At 44.2% G+C, this 23,109-nt stretch overlaps 1 protein-coding gene across 4 annotated transcripts in view; it reads right to left on the bottom strand.

Moving 5' to 3' along the window:
* The window catches only part of POMT2 (protein O-mannosyltransferase 2), a 51,424-nt gene that overhangs the window by 24,937 nt on the left and 3,378 nt on the right, over nucleotides 1-23,109 (bottom strand). For 3 of the 4 annotated variants that reach the window (XR_005216277.1, XR_005216276.1, XM_037832190.1), the window contains exons 2-9: nucleotides 17,956-18,040; nucleotides 10,641-10,745; nucleotides 8,736-8,844; nucleotides 6,921-7,029; nucleotides 5,255-5,414; nucleotides 3,805-3,911; nucleotides 3,036-3,118; nucleotides 1,962-2,071 (exon numbers count right to left, since the gene is read on the bottom strand). Coding sequence is in view for 2 of the 4 variants with exons in the window: in XM_037832190.1 (XP_037688118.1) it covers nucleotides 1,962-2,071; nucleotides 3,036-3,118; nucleotides 3,805-3,911; nucleotides 5,255-5,414; nucleotides 6,921-7,029; nucleotides 8,736-8,844; nucleotides 10,641-10,745; nucleotides 17,956-18,040 (868 nt within the window). In the remaining 2 variants the exon portion in view is untranslated. Of the gene's footprint in view, nucleotides 1-1,961; nucleotides 2,072-3,035; nucleotides 3,119-3,804; nucleotides 3,912-5,254; nucleotides 5,415-6,920; nucleotides 7,030-8,735; nucleotides 8,845-10,640; nucleotides 10,746-17,955; nucleotides 18,041-18,307; nucleotides 18,362-23,109 lie in introns of all 4 variants that reach the window. The other variant, XM_037832191.1, reaches the window with a different exon arrangement.

Below are 23,109 nucleotides of genomic sequence, written 5' to 3'. Positions count from 1 at the left end.
TGGAGAATCAAGGGATGAGAAACAACATACTAACACCTAATAACCTGGGTGTACCAGTTTGAATGTATTATGTCCCCAAAACGCCATTATCTTTGATGCAATCTTGTGGGGCAGACATTTTAGTGCTGATTAGATTGGAATCCTTTGAATGTTTCCATGGAGATGTGCCCCACCCAACTGTAGGTGATAATTCTGATTAGATATTTCCATGGAGTCGTGGCCCCACCCATTCAGGGTGGGCCTTGATCAGTGGAACTATATAAATGAGCTGACAGGCAGAGGGAACTCAGTGCAGCTGTGAGTGATGTTTTGAAGAGGAGCTACAGCTATGAGGGACACTTTGAAGAAAGCACAGGAGCTGCAGATGACAGACAGTTTGAAGATGGCTGTTGAAAGCAGACTCGTGTTCCAGAGAAGCTGAGAGAGGACAGATATCCAAGTACAACCAAGAGTGACATTTTTGAGGAACTGCAGCCTAGAGAGGAACATCCTGGGAGAAAGCCATTTTGAAACCAGAACTTTGGAGCAGATGCCAGCCATGTGCCTTCCCAGCTAACAGAGGTTTTCCGGACACCACTGGCCATCCTCTAGTGAAGGTACCCGATTGCTGATGCGTTACCTTGGACACTTTATGGCCTTAAGACTGTAACTATGTAACCAGACAAACCCCCTTTTATAAAGGCCAATCCATCTCTGGTGTTTTGCGTTCTGGCAGCATTAGCAAACTAGAACACTGGGTTAACTAAAAAGGAAATAATAATAAAGCACTTTGAGAAGCCAAACTTTTTTTGTAAAGTGAAGCTATTGATCATTTTGCAGGAAGAGAATCTTCAGTTCTAAGCTTCTCAGAATAACAGCTTACCCTTGCAGCCACCACTTCCTCACCTCCCACTGACTTCTTAAGTCACTGCATCTGAGACTTCTGCTCTTCCCACTCCACTGAAACTACCTGTCAGAGTTACCAGGCCTCCTATTCTGCCAAGGTCTCAGACCTCTTTTTCCACCCTCGCCTTCTCCGAAATCGGCAGCATTTGTCCCTCTGGACCATCTCCTCCTCCTGGAGACTCTCTTTCCCCTGCACTCTCCTCCAGTTCTCCTTTGCCCTCTCTAACCCCTCCTTCCTTCTCAGCCTCTTCTCCTGGTTCCACTCTGAGTGCTTTTAAACTTTGCCTTGAATGCCGGTGTTCCCCAGAGTTCCTTCACCAGCCCTTCTCCCTCTCCACAGTCTTCCTAGGCAATTCTTTTCTATCACTAACAACCATATGCTACACACTCAAATCTCTCTACTGAGACAAGCCCTAGATCTAAAATACACAAAGGAAAACTATTCTCTCCAGACTCTTCACTCTTCCAGACAATACTTGTGCACTTGACATACATTATCTCATGTGATCCTCACAATAACCCTATGATGGAGAGAGGTACTATTTATTTTCCCCAACCTAAAGATGAGGAAATTGAAGCACAGAAAGGTTAAGTAACTTGACCAAAGTCAGACTCTCATGGACCCAGGATTCAAACCCAGATAATGTAATCTGATTCTCAGGTTTGTACTGATAACTACTTGACTGACCATCCACTGCAAGCCAGGCATTGTGCTAGGCACCTGAGCCTCCAGGGTCCGGCAGTCAAGTAGCAGAAAGACAGGTTCAAAACGCAATGTGAAAAGGGTTGCACATAGGCTCACAGAGGGTGTTAAGAAAGCCTCTCACGAAAGGGGTCCCTAACCCAGTACCAGGTAAGGGACTTGGCATGGTGGTCAGAGAGGAACAACTAAGCTGAAGTCTAAAGAGGCTGGAATTAGCCAGAGGAAAGAGGAGAAAGGAGCAGGAAGAGGAATAGTGTTCTACAAAGGGGAAACAATGTGGGCAAAGGAAGAGGGGTAAGAAAGGGAAGGGTGCGTTCGGTCATGGCAATCAGTTTAGGGTTGCTTCCATACAAGTGCGAGAAGGCTCACTGACCTGCTGCTGGCGGGCACCAATGCCCTCGGGGTAGAGGTGCCTGTGGGAATGGAGATAGCCGCTGGCCATCCGGAGGTTCTTCACCGTGATGATGGAGCCGTAGGCCAGGTCTGAGAGAAGGAGGGCAGTGGAGTGGGTGAGCTGGCACAGGGCTAGAGGCCTCCCCACCTGGGGAGGTCTGCAAACCCATAGGACTCACTAATCCTCTATTGGATTCTTCACTGGGCCCAGGCCTGCCTAAAGCAGGATGCACAGTGGCCTTCTCACTCCAATGGAGTCAGTGCAAGAGGGAGTTCAATACAGGGTCTCACTTGTGCCCTCCCCTCCCCTACCTCCTGAGAACTTCAGAAGAAGCTGAATGTTAACATCATTATCAACCTATGCCTTGAGTTTTGCCCCATCCTCAGCTTTGATCATGCTGTCTCTTCTGCCTTGTATGCTGTCTTCTTCCCTCTCCACATGTTGCAGTCTACCCACATTTCCAGGGCCTACCTCCAAGGCAACTTACTTTATATACCTCTGGCCTCTCCGGCCCCCAGCAGAAGTGATTTCTCATGCCCCTCAATCGCCATAGCTCTGAGTCTCCTCTTTACAGACCTAGCATATATGGTCATATCATGTGGAGACCCTCTCCACCAGGCCATGCTCTGGAGGGTGTCTGTTCCTACAGCCTCCAATGTGGCTAACACTTGCTCAGTTACTATCTGTGAATAGGGAATGGATGTGAGTCACAGAATGCCATGGTGGAAACCAGCCATTGACATGGAGGGCCTTGTTCTGTCACCAGATTCTCTATGGTCAGCCTTCCCACAGAGCTGGCTTTGATGCTTTCACAGTTGCAATGGAGAAGTTATTCTTCAGGCTCAAAGAGCTTGCTGCTCAGGGTGTGTTCCTCTGCCTTTCCTTTGTCCCGATTCCCCTCTCTTGAGTTACCGTTGCCAGATCTAACTGGATCTGCCTCCCATTCTGTCATCTACAGGCTAAAATAACTAAAACTATCATATTCATCTTTTCCAATTCAATTTCCAGAAATCTTTCTGTCTTCCACCTTTGTAAAGGCCCAGGGACACTCACGTTCAGGGATAGAGGCATTGTGAAGGTTGTTCCCTGAAAGGCGGGCCTGGAAGGCAGAACTGAAGAAGCCATCACTAGGACCACTATGGAGAAAGGATGAGCAGAAGAGAGCAAAGTTAATGTAGAGAGAACGGCAATTTCCTTAGGAGCCCTGGGGAAAACTCTGTTTGATTAGTTTGAAGAAGTACAGTTAGAGTGGCAGTGTGGTACAGTGAGATAAACATAGGTGAGAGTCAGAGAAACTGAGCTCCAAATCCTAGCTCAGCCTCTGGCTAGCTAGGTGGCTTTCAGCAAGGCAACTAATCTTACTGAGCCCCAGTTCCTCATTTATATGTTGGGAATTTTTAAAAATCAAAACAACTCACAAATGATTATGAGTAAATGAGATAACATACACAAAATGCTGACCACAGCTCCTGATACTTAGTAACTGCTTGTTAAATGGGAGCTGCTGCTGCTGCTGCTTGTCACTGTCATCACCACTCCTACTGCACGTGCTTAGGGGCGCCCAGACCTGCTCAGCAAGGGACTCTGCTCAGGGATAAAGTGCAGTGGCTATTAGGAAATTCTCCTCTTCCTTCAGGTCAGCGTGCTGGCCTTTCTGAGCCCTTGAGATATCCAGAGGATAGAAAATAGGAGGAAAGAAACAAGAAAAACACCCTGGACAACCCGCTCCCCCCAACAGACACCAGGAAATCACAGAGCTATCTGTGGGCTTAGAGCCAAGAGGCAAACCAGAGGCGAGCGGTGGGAAAGGCTCTGGCTTTACCTTTTATTCAGCACCACGAAATGAACAGCAAAAGTGGCCATGTAGAGCGCCAAGGGCAGCACTATGAGGCACAGGATGCGAGCAGCCAGGTGTTTCCCCAGAGTCGCCTGCAAACAGAGGCCAGCAGAGGGCATACGGGGCTTTATTAATCCTTATACTTCAAATGTGCATTATATATATATACATTTTTTATGTATAAACAAAAATGGTAAAAAAAAAAAAGAATTTTAAACTAACAGCCAATAGGAAAGAATATGTGGAAACCCTATATTCTTCTATAACACCCCACCATCCAAGCGCTGCCAGGGGATAAGCATGGGCCAGCCTGCTGCTGCCTCTCCAGCCCCTGCACCCAGGACCCCGGATTGTCACTGTGCTGGAAACAAGGGGCCCCCTGCATTTCAGCATCATTGCTCACCCGTCTCCTTCACATCCCAGTCAATCTGACTCACTGCCCTTTTCCTGATGTCCCCACCATCACATGGCTAACTGCTCCTTATCCTAACTTCAGGCCTCACTTTCCTCCCAGAAGCCTTTTTGGGTTGCCAGTAATTGGGCAAGTGCCCCTTCTCTATGCTCTCACAGCATGTATCAGCTGGACTGGAGTTGCCTGCTTATTTGTCTCTCTCCATTGTCTCTAAGGAGTTGGAATCATATCTTATTCATCTATGGACTCCCAGTGTCTCACACTTAGTGGATATTCTCTGTATATAACCCAAATGAATAAATAAATTTGTTGGGAGTTTAATCTAATGGTGACAGAGAAGCACTGCAGTAAAATAGTTCAGGCCTGGAGTCAGCCTAGGCTAGGTCTGGATCTTAAATCTACCCTCTTAGTACCTGTATAACCTTGGGAAAGTTATTACCTCTTCAGGCTTCAGTTTCCTCATTTATAAAATGAGGGTAACTACCTACCTCAAAGGGTTGTTTTGAGGAGTGAGATATTGAGGATAAAGCATTTTGCATAGTTCTCGCACAGAATCAGCCCTTAATAAATAATACTGTAACAAATCCTAAAGGACTTTATTGGCCTCTAACTATGGAAACCTTGCATTGGGCAACGAAAATGGTGAACGGAGAAAGTCATTTCACAAATTTCATGTATGATTCCACGTGGCCAGTGTCTGCCACACATTTGGCATGAGCTCAGTTGGAAAGAATCCCCTGGCTGGCTAGTTTGAGGACCACTGAAAAGACATCACAGAAACAAATGCCAAAAGAGAATTCCCAGGGTGTTAGTTCATCCCTTTGAATCCCTTTCTACCTCTCCAGCCTCTCAGCATGGCCCACTCCAAGCAGTCCTTCCTTACAGTGGGCAGCTGGAGCCAGCCAGCCTCAGGCCCAGAATACAGCCACTCCACCACCTGCAGTAGAGGCAGAGAAGGGCCCCCAGCTCCTGCTGAGCAATTCCAAGGAGTGAAGACTTTTCTAAAAGCACTCAAATTCTCACCAGTGAAAGACTGAGGTCTCCAAACAGGTGCCAAAGTTCTGAAATGGTGTTCAACCCCACATGCAAGATGATAAAGAGGCCAACAAACTTGACCCCTATAGCAGCAGCGAGACTCACACCAGTCAGGCTGATCCAGAACCACCAGGGGGCAGAGAAGGGCCTGAAAATCAACAGGACACAGTTCAGTTTGGCAGCTGGACCTGAAGGGCAAGAGCAGCAGTGGGAAAGGGCAGAGGTTCTCTGACTCAGAGAGCTGTGCTGTGCCCTCACCGTGAGGATTCTAACCTCAGGGCACCATGGCAGGGCTCCAAGGAGGGCGTGGTCTGTGAACTCCCTGAAATTGCAGGCACACCAGTGTGACAGCAAGCAGGACATTTTTCTGGGGAGAGGGTCCATAGTTTTTCTGGTCAAGTAGAGGGCTTACGCATAAGCAAGAGGTTCATTCTTCAGTAGTGACCATGGAAGTGGGAGTAATAGGAAAATCCAGAAGCCTGCTGGATTCAGTAAGCCCTCCCTTTGGCCCACCCCTTGTAGAAGCCAACATTTATTGAGTATTCACTATGTGCCAGGCACCATTCCAAGTACTTTACACGTACTAGCTCTTCCGATCTTCACTATAGCCCCACAAGGCAACCTCTATTGTTATCCTCTTTTTACACTCGAGGAAAGCAAGGTACAAAGAGGTTAGGTAATATGGCTAGCAAATGGAGCATGGTTAGTACTCTTAACCACTTTGCTATACTAGCGGTAACATCTACTAAACTGCATTTCTGATTATCTGGCTGCTTCCTCTGCCTTAATAACTGAGAACGATGCCCCTCTGTACTTCCAGCTCCTAGCATAGTACTTGGCACGTAGTACATATTCAAGAAATGGTAGGTGGAAGTGAGCATGGTAGAAACAGAAGATACCCTAAAACCAGACTGGGCTGGTAGTCACTGAATCAGATTTAATTAGTATAACGTAACTTAATGAATTTGGCCACGAGTGAGACCAAGTTTCCCTCTGGAAAAGCCCAGCAGGGGCTAGCTCTCTTGGTTTAAATGGAATGAATCTAGAATGATCTGGGAAAGACTATTCTGGAAGCAGATCAAGCCCTTGAGATGAGCCTTAGAACTAACCATGGCCTGGAGGGATCCTGTTGACATGTGTGGACCTCTCAAGCCAAACTTCATATATATTATTCCCATCATTAGGTCAGGACTAGATGTAATCACTGAGGGCAAGGAGACAAATAGCTCCCAGGCAGCACCCACCCTATCACCTTCCCCTCTAAGAAAAGAATGTGAAGGATAAAGCTGTCTCAGGATCTCCTACCCAGCTGCAGTGCTGAGGGATACTGAAATGCGGGAGAGGGCATTGGGACCTCTCCATAATATCTATAACCCCCAGCCAAATCCACCACCATTTTAAAAATAGTGATATTCTTTAAGAAAGACAATTGACATTTTCTCATTTTTATGTAAAGAAAAATAAAAGCATCCATAAAAACTATGCTATTTTTATGATCTAAAATGGAAAATCTATGTTCAAACAAACATATGCTTGCTTATAAACTGAGCTTTAGAACAAGCCCTCTAAGCACCCACCCCGGCCCTAGGCGTTATAGCTATTCTGAAGCTGTCATAGCTTCTGACCCTCCCCTCCCAAAGATGGGATTTCTGACCTGTCCGCGAAGGAGTTGTACTTGACCATGCTCAGCATGGCTGCCATGATGAAGAACATCAGGATGGGGTCAAGGAGAATGTACTGGGACAGGGTGAGGCATCCTGTGTCTGAAAAACATGAGCTTACTGGTCAAAAAGTGGAGTCAGAGATGGGACCTTCTGAGAACCAAACACCCAGCTATAGGAAACAGACCCTCTTGTGCTTAATTGCATGTAAGTATTTGGGCAGTGAAAACTAGATGGACCATTGAGTCATCAGGGAGGCAAAAGGCCACAGCTTTGGGGGACACCAAAGCCCAGTGATAAGAAACAGTGTTAAAATGCCAGCTCCAGGCCCTTGCCCTATGAGAGGACCGTGTCACGCACTCAGAGCAGTCCTGAGATGAAAGCACTTTCCTCATGTCCAGCATCAAAAAGGGAGCCCTGCAATCCTGCTGATGTAGCTGCAAACTACCTTACAGAATCTCACCATTCTTCATGAAATCTCTGTTGGGAGTTGATTCTTCATATGGCAGCTGGAGTGATTTTTTTTTTTTTTCCAACTTAAATCTCCTTATGTCATGCCCCTATATAACCCTCCAATGTTTTCCCATCTCACTCAGAGTAACAAACACCTCTGCATGTTCTTCCTCCTGCCTGTGTATCCAACCTCAACCCAACTTCCTCTGCCTCACTCACTCCACACAGGCCTTCTTGCTGTCCCTTAAATCCACCGAGAACTATGTTATACTAGGGCCACTAAACTTTCTGTTCCTTCTATCTGAAACACTTCCCACAGATCTCTGCAGGCTTGATCCCTTGCCTCACTTAGGTCTCAGGTCTCAGCTCAAAGCCATGTCTTCAGGGAGATCTTCACTGGATACCCTTCCTAAAGCAATAATACTCCGCATTGCTCTATCCCTTATCCAGCTTTATTTTTGACATTGCACTTATTGCTTAAGAAAGCACATTACAGACTTCTTAATTTTCTTGCTTATTCGTTGTCTGCCCCACTAGAAGGTAAGCTCCATGATAGCAGAGGATCTCATCAGTGTGTCCCCCAAGGCCAAGAAAAGTGCCCTGGCACAGAATATGTGCTCAATAAATAATTGCTCAATGAAAAATGAATAAACGACTGAATGAATAACTGAAGTGGTAAAGACACAAGGGAAAACCCACCTGTCCTCTACAGGGAGGCCCTATAGCCTTGCAATGTATCTGTCAAAACAAAACCAAAAACCACCCCTAAAATATCCACTAAATTGGTCTGGACTTCTTTAAATGCTAAGCTCCATGAAGTCATGAATTCACTTTCCTAAAAACAAACTCAGCAACAGGATCAACTTCTATGGTCAACTCTCATTCAGCCATGTAAAGATTATCCACAGCAAATATTTAAGTTCCCATTTTGCTATCCCCTGACACACAGCTGTTTTTGGGGTACCTGCCCTTGCATTTGGTTAAAATTAGTTTAGGGAACACAAACTAATCTTGACATTAGCCTAAGAGAAGCAGAATTAGGGTTGTAAACCTCCTTCAAACACACACACACAAATTTATCTTATGCAATCCAAACTCAAATGTGGATAATCTGGAGATTATCTATTATTTGAGTTTACCCAGGCCAACTCTCCCCTCCAATAATATAAAGACCTGCTGTATACAAGTATTTATATACAAAATATCACCAGTGAATAACATGAGATTTGTAATACATTTCACCTGATTCTAAAGTTAAGAACTGGGCCCATAATTAGACCCTTGAACATACTGATTCTATCTACATTTAGGTGTGGCAATCAATTTCCAAAGAAACACGGTACAGGACAACTCACCAAAGAGGAGGAGGGCAGCAGTAACCAGGGCTGCTGGGAGGGACTTGGACAGCTCCAATACAGTGAGGTAGGCAAAGGGGATCAGCCAGGAACCTAGGAATGCACAGAACTGGTGTAGGAAAAGAGGAGCAGTCAGAATAACAGGCTATGCTAAGCATCAGAGACCTGCTTGACTTGGTACAAACTAATGCTTAAGATGGAAGACCCTGAAGAAGCTATGACTTTGGTGACTAAAATCACCTGGAATAAAATAACAAAGAGGGGGCACAGCAGTGAAGACGTGAATCAAGCAACATACATATTCTCACTTAACACCAACTTGTGCACTGACAGGAACTCAGCAAAGTTCAACAGGTATTGCCAATATACAACGCCAGGTGTGGGCAGGACAATACAGTGGTTTCAAGTGGGAGACCCCAGGGTCAGCTGCCCATTATGCTAGCTGTGACTTGAGAAAGTCATATCTCTGTATCTCAGCCTCTCCATCCGTACAAGGTAAAAAGTAAGAGATCCCATCTCATAGGGTTTACTCTTAAGATTAAATGAGATTAAGCTTTATTAACACATAGAAAGCATTCAATAAACGTTAGCTTCTATTATGAAGCTTTGGATACAAGTTGAGAAAGACCCCTCTGAAGGGTCTTTAGAGAACTCTAATGTTGCATCTGCAATTCTTTCCTGACTCTTTTCTTCAGTCACAGCAGAAAGCTACTCTTTAACCTATGGGAAGTATTTTGATTTTGGAAAAATTATCACTTCACTCTTCAGTGTCTGGAGGGTTATTTGCTTTTTTTGGCTTTGTTTTTTAATCACCAGCCCTCTCTCCATCTACCCCCACACTGCCCATCAAAAGAAAATAAACAAGCCCAGGGGAACAGGAAATTCTCACATTTGGGCTGCCATTTCTCAGCAAACAGAAAGCAATGTGCCCTGGTGTGAAAGTGAAGGAGGCTGTTATATTTGGCCTTCCCAATTCCATAGCAAGATCATAGTGAGTTGGGCCTTTATCCTATTGTGTATGCTATGTGGTGTTCAACAGTTATTAGGAAAAAGAAGAATCATTTAAGAATGTGAACTTAAGGTTAGGGGACATTCCTTGTTTAATATGGCCTGGTATGGCTAAGCAAATCATCCAATGATTAGCTCAAATAAGCACAAAGCCATTTATCTAAAGTACTTTGACATCCTCAAGGGAAAGGATTTTGCAAATGTAAACTGCTAGAGAGTTCCATGTTCTGTGGAGGTCAATTTCTGCAGGTGTCATTTAGGTACAGATATGGGTTCCTAGAGAGTTGGGTGCTTACGCCCTACCAATGCTCCACCAAGGCTGGTGACAGGAATCAGGATACAGAGGGACCAAGGTAGACACACAGTCTCCTAGACACACGGTCTCCCTTAAAATAAGGCTAGAGAACTCCCTGTGTGTGCCTGAACCCTTGATGGGGAAAGAAGAACCTGGTGGCAGAGGTGTGAGGATGCTGAAACCTTAAGAAAGGGCCCTCAGAGGTAGGCAACACTCCAGAGGCTGTGGCCACAGAGAGGAAGAATGTGTAATTTGCCAGGGTGCTGAGGACAGCGTCATGGCTGCAGGAGACTCCTGGCTGCCTGGTCCTAGGCTGCTCTCAGCCTGCGGTCTAATGCTTCACATGTCAGAGTAACAGGTGACAGTGTGTGCTTGCTCCTGTGTGTGCAATGCCTGTAATATTTGTGACTGTCTCTTCCTTCTTCCTGACACCAGTTCTGAATCTCTATACCACATGTTGTGGGCCCCATCATCTTCCCTTCCTCCCCCCAAAAAAGTCCCTTTTCCTACACCTGCCACCACTCCAGGGCTTCCAACAGTAAACTTCTGACTAAGTGTGTCCCCAGGGTTCAGTCAGTCTATATCAAGTCAGGGAGTCTTACTCCTCTCATTCCAATGTATCTGTGATGCTCATATTTGTCTCCAGGCTTTTGGAACAAAAAGGTACCATCATATCCACTCAGGTAGCCAGCAAGACCTATCAGCATCTGAGGAGAAAAGAACAAATAAAACAATGAGAGACCTTTGGGAGAAGATTCCTTTGTCCCCTGAACTTCCCTCCAGCTGTACCCACAGACTTTGGCTTGTCTTGACAAGAGACCATAGAAGAAGTTGCCAATGTGACACTTTATCCTGCAGCTGTTGAAGAGCAAAGAATCTTTTGTCTACAGAGCTCAATGTTTAAAACAAATCCTCTCTTGTGCTTTGGCCAAGTTCTTGGGAACAGTGCAGATTGAACATTTGGGAAGAGAAAAAAATCAAAATTTAGGGCAGAGCCAGTGAGGCCCTCCTTTGTTTGGCTTTCTTTCATTTGCTGTGAATTAAAACATGATAGTTCCTGGGGAAGACTGTGAGTAGAAGCTGATGTAGGCTCTAATTCATAGGCCTCACCACATCCATCCCTGGGAGACTGGTCCGAAAGGAAAAAGAGGTTTCCAAGCCAGAATGAGGAGAGAGAAAAGTGGCCGAGGAGCTGTATACCAGGAATAGAGAGAAGGGAAGAAAAGGAGAAAGAGGAATGCAAAGACACACGTGTTTCCCCAGAGGAGAAAGAGGAGAAAAGTTCTAATGGAAAAGTGCCAAAAGACTGGAGGAGACTCTAATATTTCAAAAGAAGACAATTTTGGCATCTCCCAAACCAGAACAAATCAACTATAAACTGACACATGAATCCTTCAAAACTTTTGACATGATCAACCTCCCCATTACTGTCTTTCCTTGGCCTTCAATATTGTAAAATTCTCCTTTCCACACAGGCAATCAGAAGCAGCTAAAGCATAAAAGCTGTCAGCAAATATCAATCATCTGTGACAGCTCTAGGCTGCTCCAGCCTGACCCCTAGGCTCCAGTCAGGCTGTGTGGAAGGACAGAATACACTGGCTTTGTGTGAAAAAGCCCCTTGTGGCAGCACTGCCTATGGGGGGCTGGATTGGGACCACCAGCCAACTCACTTTTTTTCCTAAGTAGTTGTAAACAGAGCCACTGTCTATACTTCCAGGTCAAGGTCTAGAAGCCAAAGTTCAGCAATGCATGATTATAAAGCCTTGTATTCAAGAAAAGGAATCTCAAAGTACAAAAGTCAATTTAATTTAATTTAATACAACTAAATTTAATATAAAGTAATATAAGGTATTGGAAAAACAGAGCCATCCAAATCCCTAGATGAACTAAAACTTACAAGGTGACAATCAAATTGCCCCTTGCCACAAGGATCTTGGAGGAGCAGCCTGCCTGGTGCTGATCACAAATCACCAGGCTGCTTGGCTAATCTGGTGGAGTGAAGAGAAGCACAGACGGTTTGTATGGCAGTGCCCCAAATCCCAGCTACCTGACCTTCAACATTGCTTAATATCTCTGAGTCATAGGTAATAAAGTCTTCCTTGTGGGGGGTTGTAAGGATTAGAGGTGATGTTATAAATAAAATGCCTTGCACTTATGCCAAATGCTTAGCAGGCACTCGACTTCAGTTCCCTCTCAATTCCCTTAAGGTTACAAGTAGCCCTGAGTTAGTTTCCTAATTAAACAACTCATTCAAATCAATGAGAAAAAGATGAACACTCTATTACAAAAATGGGCAAATTCATGGAAAACAAAATATAAATGACAAAATATGAAAAAATGCTTAATTTAACTCATAGACAGGCAAATGAAATAGTGATATATCATTTTTCACCCTCAAATTGGCAAAATTTTAAAAATATGAGCATACATACCAATTTGAGGTAACAAGCACCACATATGCTATTGGTGGGAATATATATTGTTACAATATTTTGGCAGGAAAACTTGACAATATTTAACACAATTTTAAATGTACATACCCTTTGACTTTTCAGTTCAGCTGCTGGGAATCTTTCAGATATACCTGCGCAACTATGCAAAGGCACATGTCCAAGGATGATAATTTCAATATTTTTTATAACAACTAAAAATAGGAAATAACATAAATGCCCACTAACTGAAGATGCATAAATTTATGGCACATTTATACAACAGAATCATATATAACCATTAAAAGAATGAAGTATATTTTAATGTGTTGATGTGTAAAGATGTTAAGGTATATCATGTTTAAAATACAAGTTGCTGAGAATAATTTTAGTTTGATCCCATTTGTGTTTTTAAAAAGGACTGTGGGGAGAACCTAAGATGGCGGCTAGGTGAGACAGGGCAAAAAAACACCTCCGTGAAAAATACTAGATAAAAACCAGAAAATGACCCAGAACATCACTTTCCAGAGTAGCACCAGCCAGACAAGGTCTGCTAAATCTACAGGGACCATGCATTTGGTGAAACCACAAGTCTGCATTCTGAAACGAGTGAGTGAGAGTCAGCTGAAAGTTCCTCAGCCACACTGCAGTATGGGGAAATGGTGGGTTGGCATTTGGAGATGGACTAGTCCTTTAAAAAAAAAAAAGCCTGGGAGCAGCTGCAGATACAACGGGAGTGGGCTGGGCTAATGCCTCGGTGTCTGGCATGGAGGATACCCCTTCCCACACCCACGGCTGATTGTCCCGGAGCTGGGAGGGCGGAGCTGTGCAGAAAGGGGGAAGTTAATGTGTCCCATTCAACCATCTTTGAAGCAGGCTGGGAACTCCCCTGCATGGCCCGGCATCCCAGGGCTTCCCTGGAGGCTAGTGCACACTTGTGATATGGCACGGCCCTCCCTCCCTCAGCAGAGGTCCTGGAAGAGCACAGAAGGGAAGGGGGAACCACTCAGAAATCCCAGGGAACCTACACCAATACCAAGGACTTTGGGGTCAGCGGCAGAGAACAGCCTTAAATCTCCAGGAACACCTGGGAGGTTTGATTATTAAAGCTGCCCTTCCTCCCTAACCGCTCAGACACACGCCCCTCATTCAGGGCGGACAGCACCGACAACAAACCCAAATTAAGTGCACCAACTGGACCCCACAAGAATCAGATCCACACACACCACAAAGACAAAGATGGGGAGAACAGACTTGAGGGGAATAAGTGACTCACGGACGCCATCTGCTGGTTAGTTAGAGGAAGCGTACGCCACCAAGCTGCAATTCTGACAAATTAAAGATCAAGTAAAGCAAATGCCAAGAGGCCAAAAACAACAGAAAATCTTAAAGCATATGATAAAACCAGACGATATGGAGAACCGAAACCCAAACACCCAAATCAAAAGATCAGAAGACACACAATACTTGGCGCAATTAATCAAAGAACTACAGACAGGCAACGAGAGCATGGCACAGGATATAAAGGACATGAAGAAGACCATGGCACAGGATATAAAAGACATAAAGAAGACCCTAGAAGAGCATAAAGAAGATATTGCAAGAGTAAATAAAAAAATAGAAGATCTTATGGAAATTAAAGAAACTGTAGGCCAAATTAAAAAGACTCTGGATACTCATAATACAAGATCAGAGGAAGCTGAACAACTCAGCCTCCTTGAGGACCACAGAACAGAAAATGAAAGAACAAAAGAAAGAATGGGGAAAAAAATCGAAAAAATTGAAGTGGATCTCAGGGATATGATAGATAAAATAAAACGTCCAAATTTAAGACTCATTGGTGTCCCAGAAAGGGAAGAGAAGGGTAAAGGTCTAGAAAGAGTATTCAAAGAAATTGTTGGGGAAAACTTCCCAAACCTTCCACACAATATAAATACACAAAGCATTAACGCCCAGCAAACTCCAAAGAGAAAAAATCCAAATAAACCCACTCCAAGACATATTCTGATCAGACTGTCCTGAAAGCAGCAAGAGAAAAGCAATTCACCACATACAAAGGAAACAACATAAAACTAAGTAGTGACTACTCAGTGGCCACCATGGAGGCGAGAAGGCAGTGGCATGACATATTTGAAATTCTGAGGGAGAAAAATTTCCAACCAAGAATACTTTATCCAGCAAAACTCTCCTTCAAATTTGAGGGAGAGCTTATATTTTTCACAAACAAATGCTGAGAGATTTTGCTAATAAAAGACCTGCCCTACTTCAGATACTAAAGGGAGTCCTACTGGCAGAGAGAAAAGCTGAGGGACTTCACCACCAATAGATCAGTCCTATAAGAAATGCTAAAGGGAGCTGAGCAGGCTGAAAGGAAGGGACACTAAACAATTTACTGAAACCACATGAAGAAATAAAGGGTACCACTAAAGATCACATGGTAAAGATAAATACCAATACTACTGTATTTTTGATTTATAACTCCACTATTTACTTCCTACAGGATCTAAAATACATAAACTGTAATGATAAATCAGTGGTTTTGGACTCAATGTCAAATATGTAATTTTTGTCAAGAACTACATAAAGGTGGTAGAATGGAGGACTATAGGAACATAGTTTATCTGTCCTATTGAAGTTAAGTTGGTATCAAAGAAAAACAAGATTGTTATTGATTTAAGATGTTAAATTTAAGTCCCATGGTAAACACAAAGAAAGTATCAGAGAATATGACCATAGAGATGAAAAGTAGAGTAGGGGTTCCAAGAAGTGGGGGAAGGGGCAATGGGGAGTTAAGAAATGAGTGTAGGGTTTCTGTTTGGGGGTGAAGGAAAACTTCTAGAAAGGGACGGTGGGAAGGTGATAGCATTGCAACATTCTAAATGTGATTAATCTCACTACTGGAATGCTAGGGAGGGGGTGGAATGGGAATCAAACTAAAATTAATCTCAGAAACTTGCATTACCTGAGATAAATTAGGGGCACAGATGGACATCCCTCCCTGGAGACAATCTTAGAAAGATGCCTTGCAGTTTTCTCCTCACACAAGGGGCCAGAAGTGAGAAAGGGAAGGCTTAGGTAAATTTAACAAATCAGCCAGTATTTTCCACATGTCCACACTGCGCTGAGCAACAGGGAGTCCAAAAAAGGACACACAGTCCCCAGCTGAAAGACTGGACTGGGTTCCCAGGCTAGCTCACAGTAGTGTATTCGACACATTCTGTTGCTTAGTTCTAGGGTAGTAACAGATCTAGTCTGAGCACTAAAACAAGACAAGTTCATGAGGCAGTATGAGGTTAATGGTTAAGAGAGTAGGTTCTAAGCCAGGCTGAACTTTGACTCTGCCACTGACTAGTTTTGTGCCCTACAGCAAACTATTTACCTTCTCTGTGCCCCTAGTTTCCCCACTGTAAAATGGGAATACAACAATATCTACTTCATAAGGTTGTTCTGAGGACTGCATGAGACAGTGTATCTCAAGTGATGAGAATGGAGTAAGTGTTCAATTGCTTTTCCTTTTACTGTTGTCGCATTGTAAAGGAGACAGGAAGAGGCGTAACATTTTCTACTCTTTCCTGGGCTCAGAGACAATTCTGCAGTAGGACACCTGACCCAGCTCCCTCTCTACCCCTCCCACCTGCAGGGGCCTTCTTCCTGGTTCCCACCCTGTACTCTCTCATGCTTCCCTCGCCCACCTGTCACAGATCTCCCACACATGTCCAGCTCCCATTCCCACCCCTCCTCAAGTTCTCCATGCTCCAGGATCACTTCCCTACACCATCCTTGGCAAATTCCTGTCCCTTTAGTGCCCAAGAGCTCAGTCTCCAGTTAGGAAGAAAGGACTGGATGAATGCCAGGGATGATCCACTGGCCTTCTCAGTTGTTTTTACAAGAGTAAAATGAATTCTGACTGGTGGAATTTCTAACTGGAAAACATGTGAGAAGAATGTAAATACAGAGTGGGGAGGGGGAAGGAGTTAAGCTCCATTGTGGGCAATCAGCTCCCCTAAGCTACCTCTGCTTTATGCAATGTATTGGTTCCTTCTATTTCTTTTCTCTTTATTTAATTGAGATATAATTCACCTACCATAAAATTCACTATTTTAAAGTATACAATTCAGTGGTTTTTAGTATATTTACAAGGTTGTACAACCATCAACACCATTTAATTCCAGAACATTTTCATCACCCCAAAAAGAAACCCCATTCCCATTAGCAGTCAATCCCCATTCCTCCTACCCCCAGCCACTAACCTAGTTTATGTCTCTGGATTTCCCTATTCTCGATATTTTCCTAAAGCTGGAATCACACAATACTTAGCCGTTTGAGTCTGGCTTATTTCATTTAGCATAATGTTTTTAAGGTTTGAACATGTTGCAAAAATGTATCAGTACATTCTTCCTTTTACCGCTGCAGTATAATGAAAAACTTGGCTGGTCTTTGTCTTCAGTTCCTGGTGGAGCAAATGCTGAATCTTTGCAATTTCCTGTAACAGGAGTGTCTTTTATTCTTCCTGGTGGGCCTAGGACCATACCTGATAGTTCATATGCTGAGTTGACAGACAGGGGCTAACCACACCAGTGGTCTTAGGGTGGGACTGGCCCTGCCAGAAAGACCAACTATGTGCTTATGGGGTTGGGGCTTTCAGTCAGGTCATATCAGCCCATCTCTGGGAGGGGAAGGGGGCTGCAGATTGAGCTCAACCACGTGGACATTGATTCCATCAACCACATCTACATAATGAGACCCCATATAAACTCAGGACACTTGAAGCTCCAGTGAGCGTCCATGACTGAGCAAATACACTGCTGCTGTGCCGGGAAGGTGGCACATTCTGACTCCATGTGGAGAGGACACAGAAGCTTGCATTTGAGATCCTCCCAAACCTCACCCTACGTATGTCTTCTTTTGACTTCTTATTTGTATCTTTTACTGCAATAAATCCGTAATCCTAAATGCTTTCAGTGAGTTCTTTGAGTCGTTCTAGTGAATTATAGAATCTGAAGGAGTGGTGGGAACCCCCAAATTTGTAGCCAGTTGGTCAGAAGTGTGAGTGGCCTGTGCCCCCAAACTTGCAACTGTGCCTGCAGGACAATCTTATAGAGGATTGCCCTTACACTGTGGGATCTGGCCTAACTCTGGGTAGTTAGAGGCAGAATTGAATTGACTGAGTGACTGGGCAGCCACTTGCAGTTGCTGACTAAAGCTTCTGATACCAATTGTAGACACGTTGTAGAAGTTTTGTGATACCCTGTACAATGGCTGAATAATATTCCATTTTGTTTATCCATTCAACAGCTGATAGATCCTTTTTCCATTTCTGAACCCAGAGAACCCCTAAAAACACCAAAGATTTTCCATAAACGTAGCTGGTATGGAATGAGAGGGAATTCTTTCTACAAGCCCAGAATTAAATAAAGAACCGAGACTTGGCTCTAACACTTAGGAGCCATCGTCACAGATCAGAGCTGCTGTTTGCCACAGTGCTTACCTTTCCCAGAGGAGGGTGCACATCAAAGAAAAAGGTGCGGTTGATGTAGTAACTTCCCATTTTTCCAAAGTGAGTCTCATCCCAACTAAAGGAAAAACAAAGAGAAGTGAGAATTTTTAAATTATCAAAACCTAATAGTCTTTATGAAACATGGTTAAAATCATAACTAAAACCAAAAGCTATGAGTTTGAAGCAATTTATGAGAAAGTTTGGATTTTTAAAAAAAAGCATTTTAACCCAAGTGATTGAGGAAGCAAGACATCAAGCTGGTCATTAACTTTCATTTAGAGAGATGAGAAAGGTTAGCAAATATTTACCAACCCATCACCAAAAAGTTAAGTTAAATCCATACTTATTCTAGGTCTTGCATTTCTATCCATCTATTTTCAGAGGGTGAAGAGTTTTCCTGAAACATGGAAAGGTTTGTATTAAGACTTTTCTTCCAAATCGGTTACCTTCTAACTCTGAGACTACGTTTGTCAGGAGAGGTTACATTGCTGCAATATGAGTCATAGAGACTGTGCAGCACTGCTATCAAAGAAGTCTGACTTTGCTCATCCACCTTGTGATAATTTGCTATGATCTCACTGAACTTATCACAATTAACTAACCTGTATAGAAAAACTGAGGGTTATCTTACTAAGTAAGGAGCACATTCAAAATCTCTCCCCATTGCATGTTATTTTGCAAGTAAATAAGAGATTCTAATAGGTTAACTTTTAAACGCAATGCAAAATCTTGTTCTTCCACACAATCACACCTTATATGAAGGCCTTAGGAAGGCAGCCAAGTTCTCCAGTAGAGCCTGGCTATTTCTTTCTACCCCCCCCCCCCCCTCACCAATTAACCAAGGTTTTATTTATTTATTTGCTCTTATAATCGAGGATGAGAATATTAAGAAAATGCACTGCGGCACAAAGAGCCTGGCCATTTCTGTTTTTCAGTCTCCCTCTATGGCTCAGGAGAGGAGCAGATTCTTACCGATTATCCATCTCCAGGTCAGCTTCCATGAGTCCATTACCCATCTACTACCCAAGGGGCAAAACATGCTTCCCCCCAAAGTGCAGGAATCTTGCATTTATTCAGTGGGCTCCCCCCACCCCCCCAAAAAAAACAGGCAGAAGAATGAATCTACTTCTGCATCTGCTAAACATACTGTTTGACATCAGAAGACTGGTGAGGAGGGAGCATGGTAATGTCAAAGGGGGCATAACTTCAAAACAGTGTAACAAAATAGATTTGCAGAAAGAAAAAGATTCATCCCCACCTCCACTGCTCACTAACTGCATGACCTGGCAAAATAACCCCCTCCGGACCTCTTTCCTCATCTACACAATAAAGACAATAATAGTATCTGCCGTGCCCCCTCCCAACGAGGTATTAGGGCTCAACTCAGATAACACATGTGAAAGAACTCTATAGACGGTCAAAGACACGTGCTGGGCATTAATAAAACTGTTGCAACATTTGTGGTTAATTTTAAAATCTACTTAGAAACATACTGACAAAAGGACATACAATTTTTAGTTCAAAACTTTCCCAAGTAAAACCATTCGTATCATTCACATTTCTTCTTGGGTTTTTCTTGCTTATTTGTGTTGGGAAAGAGAGTCCTTCAGATGCCTCTTACACCTCCACCTGTCTTACTGGACATGCCAAGGATGCAAGGTCCTCACTACTCTCTACCTGGGCCGTTTCTCAGGGTTATGTTACATGCAGCAAGCAACCTTGAGGGAAGAAGTAATAACGTCTTCTTCCTCTGAGTGATGGTTAGGTTCATGTGTCAACTTGGTCAGGTGATGATGCCTAGGTGTCTGGTCAAGCAATCACTGGCCTAACCATCATTGCAAGGACATTTGTGGCTAGTTAACAAACCAGAAGGCTGGCTTATTAAATCAGCAGTCAATTGGCTGCAGCTGTGACTGATTACAACAAAAGGTTTATCTTCCACGATGAGAAAATTCCATCAGCTGGATTTAATCCAATCAGTTAAAGACTTTTAAGCGAGACAGATAGAGGAACTTCACTTCTTCAACTGACCAGCAAAGCATTTCCTACCTTCACTGGAGTTGCCAATTCACTGCCTGAGTTCATCGAACACCTTCATTGGAGTTGCCAGTTTGCTGCCTGCTCTACAGAATTTGGACTCGTGCATCCTTACAGTTGCGTGAGACACTTTTATAAATCTTATATTTAAATATCTCTTGTTGATTCTGTTTCCCTAGAGAACCCTAACTAATATACTCTGGGACAAAGAGCAAGCTTGCTTACCACTTGCTATAAAACAGTGGAACCCCAAGCTCAATAGTTCTCAGCTAGAACACAACCTACCCTGTGTGCAGGTATCCATCTGGACCCATGACATCACGTGGACTTGGGGCAAGAAGAACTGTGCCAACATGCTGATGTTTACCCTGCTCACTATACCATGAGAAATAAGGTCCTTTGTCTCTGATCCATCACTGAAACTGTGACAGGCTAGTAAGTAAGTAGCATAAAATAAAATTCCAGACCTTTACAGTTTTGGTGACAAGCATGGGATACTGAGAGACATAGATTCTCTAGGAGAAAGGACAAGGGCCTCCACGGGCTGGATTAGGGTACATGAGAAGACTCCCTGGAATCCAGAAATGAATGATCTTATCCAAGTGGTTAGTAAGAGTGCCCCATTGTCCTACCTGTGTTACTGAGGCTAAGCAAAAAGAGGAAAGATTGAAACAAGTCATCTGAATGCTGCCTTCATTATTGGGCGAAAGGGGGGAGGGGATATAATTGTGACAATAGCGCATCAGGCCTTGCTGTCCAAGACAAAAGGTAATATGGACATGGCTGCTGAATAAAAGGGTCTCCAATGCTTAAATGGGGTCAGCAATAAGGGCCTTTCTATTCAATACAGAACTTTGGGCAAAATGAAAACACTGAAAGATTATTTGATGAGCTGTGTGCAGATGCCCACACAGCTGAAGCCAAAAGTAAATGTGCCTTGCTTACTGGCACAAAGCCCTCCGGGTCCTAGTTTATCCCTCTGCCTCTACCACCACCTCAGCTGTTTCAAAGAGTAAGAAGATTAAAGGTGGGGCTTCCCTGTCCCCAGAGGGAGCTTCAGGGAGGAGAGGGACTCAAACTTATATGGCTCTGTCAGATACAAGTACTCACATCTCCACACTGTCCAGTACCCTGGGGGGAGGACTCGCTTGGCACAGGGGTTACTAAAGGTGCTGAGAACTGTGGGATGAGCTGCAGGAGTGTGCGCAGGGGCTGAAAGAAAAGAACCTCTGAGCCCAGGCATTCACTGGACACCAGGAAGTATACTGGGGAGGAAGTGGTGCCAAGCCTAACAAGGCACTAAATGAGGGAAAAAGCCTCCCCAGCTCACCTCCTCCCCCTACACCCCACTCAACTCCCAGCTGGGGAATGACGTAATCTGTGGTGGTCACTGCAGCCCCTGATACATGCCTATTAAGACTCCCTGGTTCAAGTTCCCATGGTGGGGGAGAAGGAGGGTGGAGAGCGTCCAAATTCAACTGACAGAGTTTGAGCCAAGTTCCTAGTGGGGAAGGGAGGTTGAAGTGACCTTGTGGATAGGGCCCTTAGGGCCACTTCAATGTACTAGAGTTGTGGCTTCCACTTATGGGTGCGTGGTATTGACCGCATAAGTATCAAAAAGAATTATCCCGTTCCGGGACCGCCAAAGGTAGAGAGGTGATTCCTGTCCTCTCCTGGGTGGTCCAAGAGAAACTATAGAATGGTAGGAAGAAGGAAATCACAACTTGAAGGACTTAATGGGCATTAGAGTACTGAGGCCATTCCCCAGGGTAACAGTGCCACCTGCTGGACACGGGCACCAAGTATACCCTTTTTTAAGCTATTAACTCATTCTTTACTCCGAGCTCATGCTGAAATTGAGCACCTGACTCATGAAAGCCTTATGACTTTCTGGCCTGATATTCCCACTTAGGGTGGGTCAACTTGGACTCCACGGCTAACAAGGGAAGGACTCAACAAGCCTGGCTTGTCAAATGGGAAACGGTACATTCAAGAGTGCAGCTGGCCTGGCCCTAGAGGCATCCCAGTTTTATGCCGCTGTGGCAGCTCCCTCTTTGAGGGAAACTATCTTCCACTCCACCACCTGAAGTAATATTGCTGGCTCAAAGGACTCTGAATTCACAGAGGTTCCTCTAAATGCTGGGTCACTGATAGTTAGGCTAAGTTAAAAGCTGATGGTGTTCGTGCCACTTCGGCAGCACATAACTAAAATTAAAACAATACGGGGAAGATTAGCACAGCCCCTGTGCAACAAATTTGTGAAAATCTGATGGTGTCCTCTGGGCAGCAGCAGCTGTCCAGCCCCAATGACAACTCTGGAAGGCTGTCTGCAGTAAAGGTTGATCAGAACAATGGGCTGCATTGAAAGTCATCACCCTTGCCTTAGATAATACTCATAAGAAAGAGACAAGTCATATTTTTGTTGACTGTTGGACTGTTGCCAATGGCCTTACCATCTGATCTGCCACTTGGAAATATATACTGAGAAATTAAAGACACCTCGCTTTAGAGCCAAGAACTGTGGAAACAAATCATGGCTGCCAATGGGAGAGTCTAAATCACTCATACAGATGCCCATGGCAAGAATAACTGGAATCAAGCTGCTGATCACTGCCATTACCACCTGGACCCATTATACCATCAGACATGGCAACATATCTACTTCATGGACTGGGCAGAAAGTAAAGGATCATGTTTCTGAAGCTGAAGCCACCACTGCATACTAATTAGCCTTGTGACTCCTGTTTGCCTAGCAGTGAAGGAAGCCACATTGCATAGGGCACCCACGCTGCCAGCTAGAAAACTGACACCTTAGACCTTTGTTTCCCTCTGGGGGCTATCATGGGTACCTCACTGCTGCTGCTACTTTTTCAGGTTATGGTATTGACATTGCTGTTCCAGTCCAATCATCGGACTCTGAACACAGTATTGCGGCCTTAAAACTAAAGTGCATCATGTTTTCAGTTTCCAGACCATCAACAGGCACCAGTGATAGTGTGAGCCAGATTGAAAAAAGCTTGTGTCAGCCTTGGTGTTTGCACTCATATGAGGGGGTCCACATTTGATGATGTCGCACACATCAGAAGAGCTCAAGACCTGTCAAGTCCA

The sequence above is a fragment of the Choloepus didactylus genome, chromosome 4 (assembly GCF_015220235.1).
Source record: "Choloepus didactylus isolate mChoDid1 chromosome 4, mChoDid1.pri, whole genome shotgun sequence".
NCBI lineage: Eukaryota > Metazoa > Chordata > Mammalia > Pilosa > Megalonychidae > Choloepus > Choloepus didactylus.
This window is presented reverse-complemented; position numbering and strand designations above follow the sequence as displayed.